This window comes from Macadamia integrifolia, unplaced genomic scaffold, assembly GCF_013358625.1.
Source record: "Macadamia integrifolia cultivar HAES 741 unplaced genomic scaffold, SCU_Mint_v3 scaffold_190A, whole genome shotgun sequence".
Lineage (NCBI taxonomy): Eukaryota > Viridiplantae > Streptophyta > Magnoliopsida > Proteales > Proteaceae > Macadamia > Macadamia integrifolia.
Window position 1 is genome coordinate 243687 of NW_024870637.1, and position 14489 is coordinate 258175.

The 14489-nt window shown below is 38.3% G+C and overlaps 1 protein-coding gene across 1 annotated transcript in view; it reads right to left on the reverse strand.

Annotated features, from left to right (window-relative positions):
* Nucleotides 1–2639: 2639 nt before the first annotated feature.
* LOC122071189 overlaps nt 2640–14489 on the reverse strand; it is a 31740-nt gene continuing 19890 nt past the window's right edge. Inside the window, exons 2-5 of the mRNA XM_042635507.1 lie at nt 7804–8021; nt 4541–4765; nt 4128–4267; nt 2640–2922 (exon numbers count right to left, since the gene is read on the reverse strand). Coding sequence (XP_042491441.1) covers nt 2735–2922; nt 4128–4267; nt 4541–4765; nt 7804–8021 — 771 coding nt within the window. The 3' untranslated portion in view covers nt 2640–2734. The remainder of the gene's footprint in view (nt 2923–4127; nt 4268–4540; nt 4766–7803; nt 8022–14489) is intronic.

Genomic DNA, 14489 nt, shown 5'->3' on the forward strand with positions numbered 1-14489 from the left:
TTATTCTATAAATGAAAAACCTCCTAAAAACCCCACAACTTTTTTTTTTTTTTCTTTAATCCAACCTAGAACCCCCACAACGAGAATCCGGAATTCAATCCCAATGCCTCAGCACCAACTACATTATGTTAAATTTATGAAACCTAGGAGTTTGCTTGGGTGTCAAATGGTTGGTTTGGTTTAATTTTGATTGGTTTTTTATGATCTTTTTATTACATAATAACAATATAACAGTTTCAAATTCAGCCTAAAAAAATCGAAATGGAACACCCATAATTGGTGGATTATCTTCTTCTTCTTCTGTTTTCTTCTTCTTCTTCATTTTTTTTTTTAGCAGATGGATAGAACCTTTCAACAATATAGTGTTTTTTCAAATCTATCAAAATAGAATATGTTCCAAATATATATATCATGGTTCCTTACTTTGAAAAGGTGCAAATATCTAAATTACACTATTTTAGATATTTTTTTCAAACCTATTGCTGATACTATGTAAGAGTCATGGATCAAATATATCATGACCAATTCCTCAAAAAAAAATGATGCCTTCTATAATGGTATATGATTAAGTGAAATTTTATCTCTTATTGATCTATCATCAGTTCGTGCTCATTCTTCATATATTAAAAAAAGGAAAAAAAAAAGCATACACTATGGTATTTGGTTGGTTCAATTAGTCTGGTCTCATTTTTTTATACCCTAATGTTATTCATAGTTTTGGGATGTTTTAGTGGAAGGTAGGTAGACATAAGAGCATTCAATTTGTTGAGGACTCATTTTAGAGTTTGTTTGGCTTATAAGAAGGGGAAAAAAAGGAAAATGAAAAAGAAGAATAATAGAAAGGTCCAAGGAAGTTTATACCAATTATTTCAATCTTAGGTCTTTTAGGTTTGGAAAACCCTGTAACGCCCCAAGTCAAGAGAATCAGTTTACATACACTTAGGGCCCATTTGATAACATTTCAAGAAACGTGTTTCTACTATTTTTGTGTCATGAAACGACAGAAACTGAATAAAAAGTGTTTGACAAAACTGTTCCATTTCACCTAATTACAGAAACAAAAATAGCAACTTATATCTATTTCTGGTTCAAGAAACAGAAACGACGGAACGAGTTCTACTCGTTTCGTCACTTCTTGAAACTACCAGCCAAGCAATAATTTAACCCAACCCTGATGTTTCCCCTTTCCGCATTAGACAATGCCTCTCATCTTCTCTGTTCTACAGCTACCTCCGATCGTACCAACTCTGCAAGTCTGCTACTCGCTCAACAGCTACTCATCTCAACCCAACCCTCGTGAAGACGACTACAACAACCTGTGAACCTCGGTGATGTCTTCTCACCTGCATAGATTCCACCCACAGAGCTTCAAATCGTACAAGGTGTGAGTTGTAAAGCAAGAAGGTGGTTCGTCTACAAAAGACGCATCGTAGATCATTCTTCCATCTCCGACTACCCTTCCAAAAGCATAACATCAGACCAGGTAATTTTTCTCTTCACCTTCAACCTTTGATTTCTTCTCTCTGATCCATTCGTTGCTCAAAGCCCTAATTTGACAGAAGCCCTAATTTTGTTTTTTGAAAAAGAGTGATAGAGGTTGTCTCAATTCCTTCCTCTCTCTTACCGCATTTATTAGCTGTGTGATGAAGTTTCCCCTTCCCTGCTAGAATCCCCAAATCAACAGTAGGCCTAAACTAATGTTCAATGTTTTCCAAGTGGGTCTGTGAAGCAAACTGATTTTGTAATCTTTCATCTGAGTTGGCTCTATGAAGCATAGTAATCGATCATTCAACCTCATGCTATCTATTAGAAGGTTCAGCTTCTCCATCAACAAGATTTTCCCTCCTTCACAAGGTATGATCTGATGTTTCCCCCAATTTTTGCAACCCTAGAAAATTGCTCTTTGAATTGGCTATGCTCTTAATCAACTCTATGTTCTAATGCATCGTCCAAACAAAGTTAAAATAAACAAGGTTTATCAAACACCATTCCTACAGGAAACGTTTCCAGAAACAAGGTTACCAAACACATTCCAATCCGTTTCTGTCTCAGAAACGAGAATTTATGTTTCTGCCTCTTCTTGAAACAAAAACAGTAGAAACGTAATTAAATAGTGCCTTAGGATTACATAGTGAGATGCAAACTACAATGCAATGTCCTACGTTCTAGAAATACGTCCATTTGTTGAAGTCAATTTGATATGTATCCTCTTGAAGTTCTCGACATATTGATGATATTTTAACATTCTCCAACTGGGTAAACTTACACAAGGCTTTTGCTGGAGATCTCCATCAAGGATGTCATTTTCTGCCGCATACAGAAAGGCTAAGATCAATGAAGACTTGAACACCCAAAAATGCCATATTGAAATTCGGCCGAAGCTAGGCAAAACGATAAAGGCGTTGTTAATCGACCTCAACTGAGATTAGAGTATTGAAACAATTAAAGAAAATTCAAGCAAACTTCTCTATCTGGGGACTATTAATGGCTTCTCTAGCCTATCGGTATACGGATCGAAACCTCTTAACAAGATCCATGTTTCTTTGGAAACCAATCCTACTCCAGACCTGCAACATCAAAGAAAATTAACAAAATTCAAGAGGGGGGGGGGACGAGGGAGGGAAAAGGGAGAAGATGTGTAGAGTTAACTATACCAGAAGATGGTAGAAGGAGACCCATGATCAACAAAATAATTACAAAGTGCTTGTTTGAACCTTTTGGTTGTACAAATTAACTAATCAACATTATGATACCCGGGAAGAAGGGAAGTGATGAATCCAACAACAATCATCTGGAACTCCTTCACAATACCCCACCAGTTGACACCACCCCTTGCGTCAGGTTCTGCCTGGTTTTCGTTCTCGGCTGGCTGAGTTGTGTCGTCTGCATGCCGATTGTCATTCTCCAGTCCAGGTTGCACATCTGCAATAGGAAATTTTATAAATATTTTATCCAGGAACAAAAAAAAATTGGAGCCCTACTAATACCAACCATTTTCAAGAAATAAAACTACTAAATTACAATTATCTTACATATCCCAACCAATCAATCTTTTAGATATAATACCCCTTTTACATGGCAATGCACCCAGTCGGAATGCTAGCTACACTGACACAGCTGAATAACATGAATGGAAAATTAAGGCCCTACACAAGAAATGGGAACTCATCCAAATCGGCATACAAGGTTTCTCAACCAGTCATTGCAATTCTGGTCTCATTGGATTGCTGAACCTAGCAACTTTAGGCTTCTAGAAACCTATCACATGGTTGTGTTATTCAATCCTAATAGATGGACTGTTTGTGCAGGGAGGAGGTTGCAGAGAAGGCTGTCTATTGGAAAAAGAGGCAAAGGCATTAGCTGTTTTGTAGGGTTCAAAGGTTGCTTCGCTAGTTGGGTACAGTATGTGTTGGTGCTTCCAGATCCATGTTCAGATGTCAAGGCTTTTCATTTTACACATTTGAATGATTTGTATTGATATATTAAGAATATTACAGCAGATTGTTGGGAACTTGGGATTTAAATCAAAGGTTTAGATATATGGATATTCAATGCGCTACTAGGGACAAGAGTTCAGGTTGCCCACAAGGTAGCCAGTTCGGTTCCTTCTAGGGGTTCTACGGTTTCACTGGGTGATATGCATCCCTCATGGCTTATTAATGTAACTCGTAATTTGTTTTCTTCTCCTATTTGGTCAGTTTTCTGTTATTTTTTTACCAAAAGAAACTAACATAGTGACAAACGAAAGCAAATGGAAACAAACAGAACCCGGGAGTTGTTTGGGGGCCATCAAATGTTAAGACTAGAGACTTCAAGTAGCAGGACATATATGTCACGTATCAATTTATACATGCATATACGGTTTAAGACATCATATATACTCGCACTTGTATATCATGATACTTCCATTGAGGATCAAGCATGATATGTCAATGCATGTAGCTTCTAAGCATGCTTACATAGGAAGCATGCACATATAGGGAGAGATTACCAAGATAAAATGAATAGGAAGGAAGGAAAAGAAGTTACCTCCGTGAGCAGCATTCTCATCCTGCTGCTAGTAAGCATGCACATAAAGGGAGAGATTACCAAGATAAAATGAATAGGCAGAAAGGAAAAGAAGTTACCTCCATGAGCAGCATTCTCATCCTCCTGCCTAGCAGCAGGGGCATTCTCAGCCCTGAGAACAGCTCGTGGTTGTGGAGGTGCCCTCTGCATGCCTTGTGAAAGCCACCGAATTAATGGCGTGAGAGCTCCAGTCTGATATCTGCAATATGAGCCCAATGTGCATAAATACACCAATGATAGTTATATGGACAATCGTAAGAGGATTTCATTTTATTTCTACGATTCTCCCCCCTCTCAATTTAAGAGCAATTATTCTTACTTGTATAGGTCAATATACAATTGGATGGAGGTGTCTTCCTCGAGAGCAACGCCCTCATGATTAATCTAGCAAATCTTATGCCAGATGGAGGTCAATGTGCACCACATAGTCCCTCCAAATTGAAGAAAATACATGACAAGTTCAGGAACTTACAAATAAACTAGTGAAGCAAAGAACACAAGAAGAATGAGCCTGTGTCTCGATCCATCTTGATTGAAAACAAAAATTACAGCTGCCAGCTTCAGTATGAGCAACAAGTCGAGCTGAATTGCGAAGTGAAATCTCCTGACAACAATTTGTCTTTGTGGGGGATGCTGTGGACGTCCCTCCTGTCCATGCTCCTCACCAATTGCTGCACCCTCAGGAGGACTAGTCCTTCTGAAGAACACACAGAAGCAAATTTACAATCAATGACAGTTGTGTGTTCTTAGGTTAATGTAGATGTAACCAAGGGGAATACCATCAAACAAAAGCCACATATTTCATTGAGAGTATCAATTGGAAGGGGATCCCTCACAAAAATACCTACAGAGCACTTCTATGATAACTAGCACGATTTTTTCCTTTTATTTTCACCCCAAACTGGTTCTTTTGGTTAAATAAATAGCAGAGTACAAGCTAACTTCCAAAGAAGGTAGCACACAACCAAAGAGTCCCATTAATAGCTTATCTATGCCTGTTAGATACTAAACGCTAATTCAAGTCCATTTTAATCACAAAACAATAGAAAAAGCAGTCTGCAAGCAGAGATAATGAGCAATGCAATCAAGAATCTTCTCATTAAACAAGGTTCCAAGTATTGTATAACTCAAGAGCATAGTTGTCAAAGTGTCACCTAAGCAACGCCTAGGCATCCAAGCTCTTTCTTAGGTCCAAGGCGACAGTATATGTTGGTTTTCTCTTTTAGGCTATTAATATGATTATTCTACATTGCATATAAATTCATATCTAAAAGAGGTTGACAATAAGTTCTTTCAAAATTGACTATTTGCCCCTATGTTAGAGGTGTTCCAGAAATGTATGTGATCGATTAAATAGCTCTATGAACGAATGGATCGGATCAAATTGGAAAATGGAAAGATTTGTACAAGTTATAGAGGTAGTTTCCTGCAGTTGTTAGAATAAGTGTCCATTACTTACAGGAACCACATCAACATAGCCAATAGAGTGGAGATCTTGATCGAGACCGACCTGCTCTAAGCCAAGATGAACAAACGAATGATCGATTAAACAAGTACATGGTTCTGTTTCGGCACCACTTTGAGGAAAATTGCTAGGTATAAATATGTTAGATATCTTGACTCAATTAGTAAACAAAACTATTACTATATTACATATAATCATATAATGCACGCCTAGGACGCCTTGTCGCCTAGGTGTCCCTTCAAAGCCTTGAGCCACCTAGTCCCCTTGACAACTATTACTCAGACTATCAACAACAGAAGTATTGTGGATACAGAGGAATACACATGGACATGCCAACGATTTAAGATACAAACGAGAAAAAAATAGTAGATAACTAGAAATCAGATACAGGTAATGATACAGATTAATCACCACAAAATGCTTGTTTTATTAGGAATAAGCCAAGGGTTGGGTTCCATACATGTTGGGCCTTTGATCTCATGTGTTTTGAGTGTAATATACCACTTTTATGGGTCTAAAAGGGAGGCTCGCATACGGGATTATTAGTTAGTTTCCATTTTCATTAGTTTCTTTTTAGTTGGGTTTGATTTGAGTTATATTTGTTTCCTTAGGAGTCAAATTATTAATTGAGTCAAGTCATTAGTAGTTAGTTTCCTTTTTCAACTAGTTTCTAATTTTAGTTTTTAATAACTATTGTATTAGGAGAATATTTGGTTTCTTTTTTGAGGAACCTTCTATTTTGTACTTCCCTCCCCCATCAACATTATAAATAAAGAAAAAGAGGCTCCTAAAGCTTAGAATGATTTTGATAAAAAAAATTAATGGTTGCTGCTATTGTCTTCTCCATGAAGAGTTGTCTTGTGTTTGATCAAGGCTGATAGAATTGGTGTTTGATCCAATTGACTCTCTGCGGTGTGAAGCCCAAGAGGTTCCTTCAACTTATTTCTCTTCTCTTCTATAACATTCAAGGTGTTATAGAACCGGTCTACTGTTACAAGTATTTAAATCACTTTTTCTCTCAATTCTGTCCAGAAAATCCTCTTATTTTTCCTATTTGATTCCTTGTTGCCTGAAACACGTTCAGCCACCCTTTGTGGCTGAAAATTGGATCAAACCTCCCTCCCACCTATTACTACCTTCTATCCAAACCTGGTCAAATTCTGACTAGCCAATTTGAATATATTAAAAATCTCTTATTTTTTGTCTTGTAGGGATCTTACAGAACAGAACCAGAACCGATAGATGGATTTTTATTCATGATTTATAATCTGTTAGAAGTGAGAACCCTTATATCTGAGTAAAGCTTGCATCTGGTTTATAGACTGAACTCATAAACTCCAGCTTTTGGGTTCGAAATTCTGATTTACAAAATCTGTTTCTTCCTTAATTCTGATCTGTTGTTTTGCTGTCCTACCTTGGCTATTCTTGGTTGTTCTTTGATTAAAAGTTCCTACAATTGAGACTTGGTTAAACTCCCTATCTTAGTCTACATTAGATAATGCAACTTGTACTTTATCCACCCCTTTTTTTTGGTAGAATACTTTATCCATCTTCTAGTGCTTTCATGTATGGATTTGTAACATTAGAAAATGATCAGAACTAGTTGCCAAAAAATCGATGCATCTATTTTATTTTCTTGGACTGAAACAAGAACTTAAATTTAATGTAGCAGCCTCTTCAACTAAACCAAATAGCTTGATAATTTTTCACTAGAAGAACAAAATGAAAGAAAAAAAAAATTTTTAAAAGAAAAAGATATGAATTAAAATTTTAAAATAATATGTGCTTTAAGCCCTTTCACTTAGATAAAACTTTAAACATGCAATTGTTCATATAGTTGCACAACATGATTGATACATTAGCCGCTGTTTGATACTAAAGGAACAAGCACTCTCACAATTAGTGGTGTATCAGCAGGCTAAAACAGAGAAAAAAAAAAAAAATAAAAAAATAAAAAAATCAGTTGCACCATAATGGAGGATTTATATGGAAGACATTAAAGCAATAATCAAAATGCATTGCAGAGTTGTTGAACTCCACAAAAACATATTCAAGTAAAAAATATGTATTGCTTGATTATGTCAAACAAGAAACCACTGAAAATCTGGGTGGAAAGAGAAGGAAAGACAGCTGCTGCCAATGCCATCTAATGTTGTTCAATGCAGTACATGATTCACATCAGATTCATAAACAGCACAATGAACTCAAATCCAAAAAGACATACCAAAGGCTAAACACAAAACTGTCACGAAATCTGAAGTCACACTCACGTTGGTATACTGTAGGTAAGTGGAATAAGAGTGTTCGTAGAAAGTCCAGCCATAGGCCCCATGCATTGAAGAACAGGAACAGCATAAATGCCAGCACCACGGTTATTCTGTTCCTGGTTCTGCAGAGGGATTAATCCTGGAACAAGTGCAGGGTACATGATAGGATACATCTGAATGTCACCATTAGGAGAGGCCAATAACCCAGGAAATGCTGGCACCTGAAATAAAAGATATAACAGGAAAGTAAAGGATCAGGCGAAATGTAAAAAGTCATCTTGTTCCAAAAGGAATTAGAAGCATAATAATCAAATTCAACCTTCAAGAGCCACAAGAGTTACTAATTTGGGTATGGCGGAAAATGCAAAATTTACTTACAGACTACCACCAATAGATACCAATAGATGTAGGAAGTTGCAACACGCACGTATACAGTCCTAGTTGAACTTGTAAGTTGTAATGCACACAAAAAGCACATGGAAGCATGCCCACTCCAGACACAGTTATATCTTAAAGCACATGGTTCATTTAGATATTTTTCACTCTATCAGACTGCTCATTCTGATAATAGAACATATATATAAATAAATATGGGGAAGAGTTCTCTGTCCAGGAAAGTGGGGCCTGCACCAGCACATGGGCCAATGGGAGCGCACATAGAAGCATCAATATGGCAGGTATTATTGCCTTTCATAGGGGGCAGAGCAGTCATCCCCCCCCCCCAACCGGTGTCTGAGCACAGCCCCCACACTCCCCCACACAACATTTTCCGAATAAATAAAGCAGATATTGTTAATACATGCAAAGATAGATGTAAGAGAATTTCTAAATCAACAGATACTTGTGTGTCTGTGTGGATGATGAATAGTTAGGCTGTAGAAATACTTTTTGCTCATATTGTCCCCCAACCATGGTTGGCAAAATTTCGGAATTTCTTTTTTTTTTTTTTTTTTCTGTTGGCCAAAATGAAATAAGGCCCGAAATAACATTTGTACAAAATTTTGGTCGAAATTTCGGCTGAAATTTTGGTATCGTTTTGGTATCTCGTCTGTCTCGGTACATTCCATGTGTTATAAATACCATATCTCGATCAAAATTTCGGTATTTTGATCGAAATTTCGACTTTGTCTCGCCTATCATGGTGGTTTCGGTTCCATTTGCATATTTTGAAGGAAAACACTCCAAGTCTCCAACAAGCCTCTAATTAGCCACATCATTACACATTTTGGCTTCCATTAGACTCCTACAAGATCTACACATTCAAAGCTTAGGAACGGTAAAGTTCTTTCTCCAAAACCAGGTAAAATTTTCAGAACAGTTTGACGGTTGCTGCCAAACAAAGGTGCAACTCTAAAACAATGTCATGTCCTAATATTTTTGCATTTTTATGTTCTAAGCATGTTTATTAACCTTAAAATAAGTTACCCACCAAGTTTCAGGTCAAAATATGACCGTTTGACCACCGAAATAGTCAACCGAAACAAAAAAAAATACACCATTTTGGCCGAAATTTCACCAAAACGAAACGAAACTTCAGTTTCTGAACCCACTGAAACACCGAAACGAAATGAGATTTCGAACCTTGCCCCCAACCACTCTTTCCATGCCATTAAACATATTGATTGATCGACATTGCTGTCAATAAGGACAATAAGGATGAATATTGAATAGACATAACTGGCCTTTATGAATAGAATCAGTCCTCCCTCTTAGAATGGTATAAGGAAACAGTGCTTAACTATTGTGAGGAAGAATACTTCCTCTCTTTCCATTACAATTGACTTAACCTTCAAGGATAAAAAATAAATATATAAATCCATTTTCTGACCTATAGAATGAGATGTTCCTCATCAAACCTCCATAGACTGCATACATAGGCACCTAGAATCATACCATAAGATGTTTCAAAGTGTGGGAATTGGTATACAGTCCATGACAGATATGGCTTAGCCAGATAGCCAATACTTGAAAAGTTGTAATTCTAGTGAACAACATCACAACAATGCGGAACAGAGTGACCGAGATTCTTTTATTTTAGGCTAGAAAATCCACATCCAAAAAAGCACTACAGGTTCCTAATTAGGCCAAGCAGGTATGGAGTAATCTACCGAATTAATTGAGAAGAAAGAGGTTTTCTCTGATAACTTTGAGGGTGCAATTCAATACAAAGAAGACCCTTATGAAACCAAATTGCTTGAAACTTCCTTCCTAGCTAACTTGCGGAGAAAATAGATTTTAAAGTACAAGGCGAAAATGTTAGTGGGAAGAATATCACAGAAATTCTTTTAGAACACCTTGGTCACGATAATTGAAAATGTGTAAAGGAGATATAGTGATATAATAAGTGAACGAAAATAAGTAACTAGAGATTTTTCCTTTCTAGGACAGATATAAGGACCAGCAATGCTAGCAGCACTGAATTTTGGGTGATGAAGAAACAACACAAACAAAATAAGTGTAGCTAAGATGAGGATGTCAAGATAGATAAGTGGAAAAAGTATTGAAGATAAAATAGGAAATGAAAAAAACTTTGGGTGATATAGGAGCGGCTCCTGGGGTATAAGCTAACAGTGAGGCGTATCATGGGGACTTGCAACAGAGGTCCTAGCGTGGTACAGAAAGAAATGCTATTGTACAAATTAGAGCAGTTAAAAGACCAAGGGGTTGAACAAAATTGACTGAGGGAGAAGTAAGAAAAGATATGAATAGCCTTGAATTGGCAACAACCATAGATCTAAACAAAGGCGAATGTCAAAATAGAATCCATGTCACCAAACACATTGAGTTTCCAAATGGCATAGTTAAAATGAGTAGAAATGGGTATCTTTCCTTTCTATCCCAGCTTCAAGGCACAACACCTAAGGGACAACAAATTAAACTTAATGCTTATGGGTGTTTACGTGGTAATCCATTTAATAAAAGCGTGCGTTTTTTTCTGCCATAAATATTGAGGAAATTACACTCCCTTCCCCTGAACTATGGCTTAATATTAAGTTCCCCCCACGTACTTTCATATATACCAACACCCTCCCCTGTAGTTTGAAGATGCTTTTAATCATCCCAAAAGTGACAGACGGTGTTAAACTAGACTGTAAAAAGACCAATTTACCCATCTGGCATCTACCTATATTTCCTTTCTTTTCTTTATCACCATCCCATTTCTCTGAAACATCCCTCACGATTAGAAGAAAGCTCGCCCAGCCGATGTAGCACCGAAGGTCTACACCAGGAGGCACAAGAAGGTGATCGACCCAAGTGGCTAACTGGGTCGACCAGATCTGGTCCAAGTTAGCCCACGATTTGGACTGCTGATGAGGTTATTAGTTGCTTATTAAGTTTCTAAATTAGTTTCTATTTTCAGTCTTACACTAGTTTCTAATTTCTGTTCTGAGTAGTTTCTAATTTCAGCTTCAGATCTAATTTCCTTTTACAGTTTCAGTTTTAGTAATTTATGTAATCAGTTTTAGTGACCCAGAATTAGTAAATTCTGAGTTACTATTTTTTTGTAAACCCCCATCATGATTATAAATAAAGATGAGGCAATATCATAGGCCCACGATTTTGAATTTTAAAAGAAAGTTATTATGCTGCTGCTGCTGCTGGGTTTCTCCATGGCTATTCCTTGTGTCTGATCAAGGAAGAAGGACTTGGTGTGTGATCCGAGTGACTCCTTGCGGCATGAAGTCTAGGAGGTCTTCTTAAAGCTCTATTCTCTTTATTATTCTCTTTATATTCTTATCTATTCTCAAGGATTAACACTACTGCAGACCATGTATGTTCAATTCTGCCCAGAAATTTTATGCAAAACAGAGCAATCAGCCCTGCTGGAAGAACCATATCTGATTGTCTGATTGACCTAGTGATGGTGAATCCTTAGGGAAGGGGAGATCAGAGTAGAGAGGGGAAAAGGGAGAATCACATTCAACACATTCCTTCAATAATCAAAATCACTCTCTCAATCTTCAATCGATTACAACTAATATATAGGAAAATAGGAATATGAAATTAGAAACTTAACTGGAATGGAAACTAGCCTAAACTAGAAAACAACTATAAAAAGGAAACCAAAGCAAGGAAATAAATCCTACTCCTACGTTCAACTCTGGAAAATAAAAGCATGAAATAAAATACTAAGTAAACTACTAATTTTATTTCCAACCCTTGTTGGACCAAAACCCTGGGCTGGACCGGTTCTTCTTGGCTCTTGGCTTCCAAAGCCAGTCATGTTGGTCCAACCAAGAAAGGGCAGTCGTATCTGCATCAACTCTCCTCCTCTGAAAAGAACTCGACTCCGTCGAGTTAGGGAAAGGACCGAGGAGACCGTCTGAAGGAATACGCTGAATGAGGAATGATCCCACCATCTTCTTGAGCTTAATTTCAGGGAGATCTTTGGCAGGATGAAACTTCATAGTCTTGTTGGCATGCTTGAAGGCATAGGTATTGGCATAGCCACAATGCTGTACTTTCTTATCAAACAACCAAGGTCGACCAAGAAGGATATGGCACACCTTCAGAGGGAGAACATCACATTGGACTGTATCCTTAAATCCACCAATAGAATATGTGACTAAGCACTTATTTGTGATTTTGAGATTAGTGTTGTTCACCCAAGCAACCTTGTAAGGATTAGGATGTGGTTCTGTATTCAATCCCAACTTACGAACGTCTTCAGAGACAACATTAGTGCAACTGCCTCCATCAATGACCAAGGTTAGCAACTGATCATTGCACTTCACACGAGTCTGAAAAATACTACTGCGGCGCCAATCTTCATTTTCAGTGGCCTTCTGAGTGGTCAACACATGACGAATGACATAAAAAGGATGTTGGTCATCGTCACTGAGAGTGTCATTGACTTCACCTGTTGCACGCTCTTCTCTTAAATCAACTGTGTCAGAACCAAGTTGCTCTTCGGGAATATATGGTATAGGAGAATCCTTATCAATAAAAGCAACCAAACGGCTGGGACATTGGGCACTGATATGTCCAAATCCATGGCATGAGTAGCACCGAACTGTAAATTTTGAAGAATCAGAAGGTTTATCTGAACCACGCCGAGGGGGTGAGTATGGGCGAGTAGGCCGTGAAGATGACATTTCAGAGACATGTCGAGGTGGAGAATACGGCCGACTAGGTCGTGAAGAAGCCATAGATGTAGCACTTGCCTGTGGCTTGCTAGATGACCTCTCTTGGGTAGGAGACTGTTGCCAAACGGAACTAGTACCTCGAGAAAAAGTATCTGCAAAATTTCTCCGATTGTATGGGCGTTTCAGACTTTCCTCAACCTGATATGCTACTTGTACGGCGTCTTCCATGGTAGGTAGTCGACTAGATGCAAGGGCAGCACTAAGTTGAGGGTGCAAACCATTGCGAAATTGGGCCACTAAGACTTCTTCATCCCACTCAAAGTCAGAACGAGTGGCCAAATAATAAAATCTAGCAACATACTCTTCAACGGTCAAATTCTCTTGTTTCAACTGTGCAAACTTGAGATGCATGCGTTGCTTGTAATCAGAAGGCAAGAATCGCCGATTCATGACTTCATACATTTCAGCCCAAGTATTGACCAAACCAATGCCTCGGGTTCGGTTCTGTTGTTGTTGCTTGATCCACCAGACTCGAGCCGTGCCTTTCAGTTTGGCCTCTGCAAATAGGATCTTTCGAGCCTCAGTCAACCCGTACCATCTGAAGAATGTATCTAAACTGTGAATCCAGTCAAGGTACAATTCTGGATTATTGTCTCCATAAAAATCAAGGACATCCAGTTTTGCTGCTCTTTCTGCTCCATCATCATGCCTACCAGTCCCATATGGTGGTGGAGGTGGTGGTGGTGGTGTATGATGTGGTGGTGTTACTGGCAGATCCTGTGGAGTGGTGTTGGAAGAATCCCCAGACTGAATGGGACTCTTTCCTTTATCTGCTGCCACCAAACGATCAATAGAAACTTGTATAGACTCCACCATTGTTTTTAGGGACGTGACCATGTTAGTGAGAGCATCAAATTTTGTATCAGTTTCTCCTTTATAAGAATTCAACTGCTGAACAACTTCACTATTGGCAACCATGGTGATGATTAACAAAATAGCACTCAAGAATATATGGTAGAATAGGAAATAACTCTTTTTTTTTTTTGGGAAGGGCAGAATTGTAATTACTTGAGATTCAAGTAAACAACAAAAGGGTGTATCACATATGGGCAGGGGTCTAATTGTAAATAAGAAAAAAAAATGAGGGGTAGAAGGAATTAATAGATAAAAGAGGGGTAATTCCAGAAAATCAGAAGAATTAAGGGAAGAAAAAAAAAAATTCATATGGTAGAAAAACAAAGGTTACTGTGGCCGACTGAAGGGGCAGTGAGGAGGAAGGAGAAAGAGAGAATCCAGGTGATCGACTGAGATCCGGTGAGGTGGCCGACTGAAATGGTGTTGGCTACGGCAAGTAGAGGCGGAAACCAGGGATCGCCGACTCCAACAATGGATCGTGACTTACATGGGGTTGTGATCAGCGGCGGTGACTTCAATCAGCTGCGGGGGCTTCGCAACGACGAAGATCGACGTGCAGCGGGAGGCGAGAAACTGGGAACCAGGTATTTCTCTTCGTCTTCTCTCTCTGCTTCTACTTCTTCTTCTTCTTTTCTTCTTGCTTCTATCTCTCTGTCTTCTCGACTTTTCTTTCTTCTCGGTTTTTTT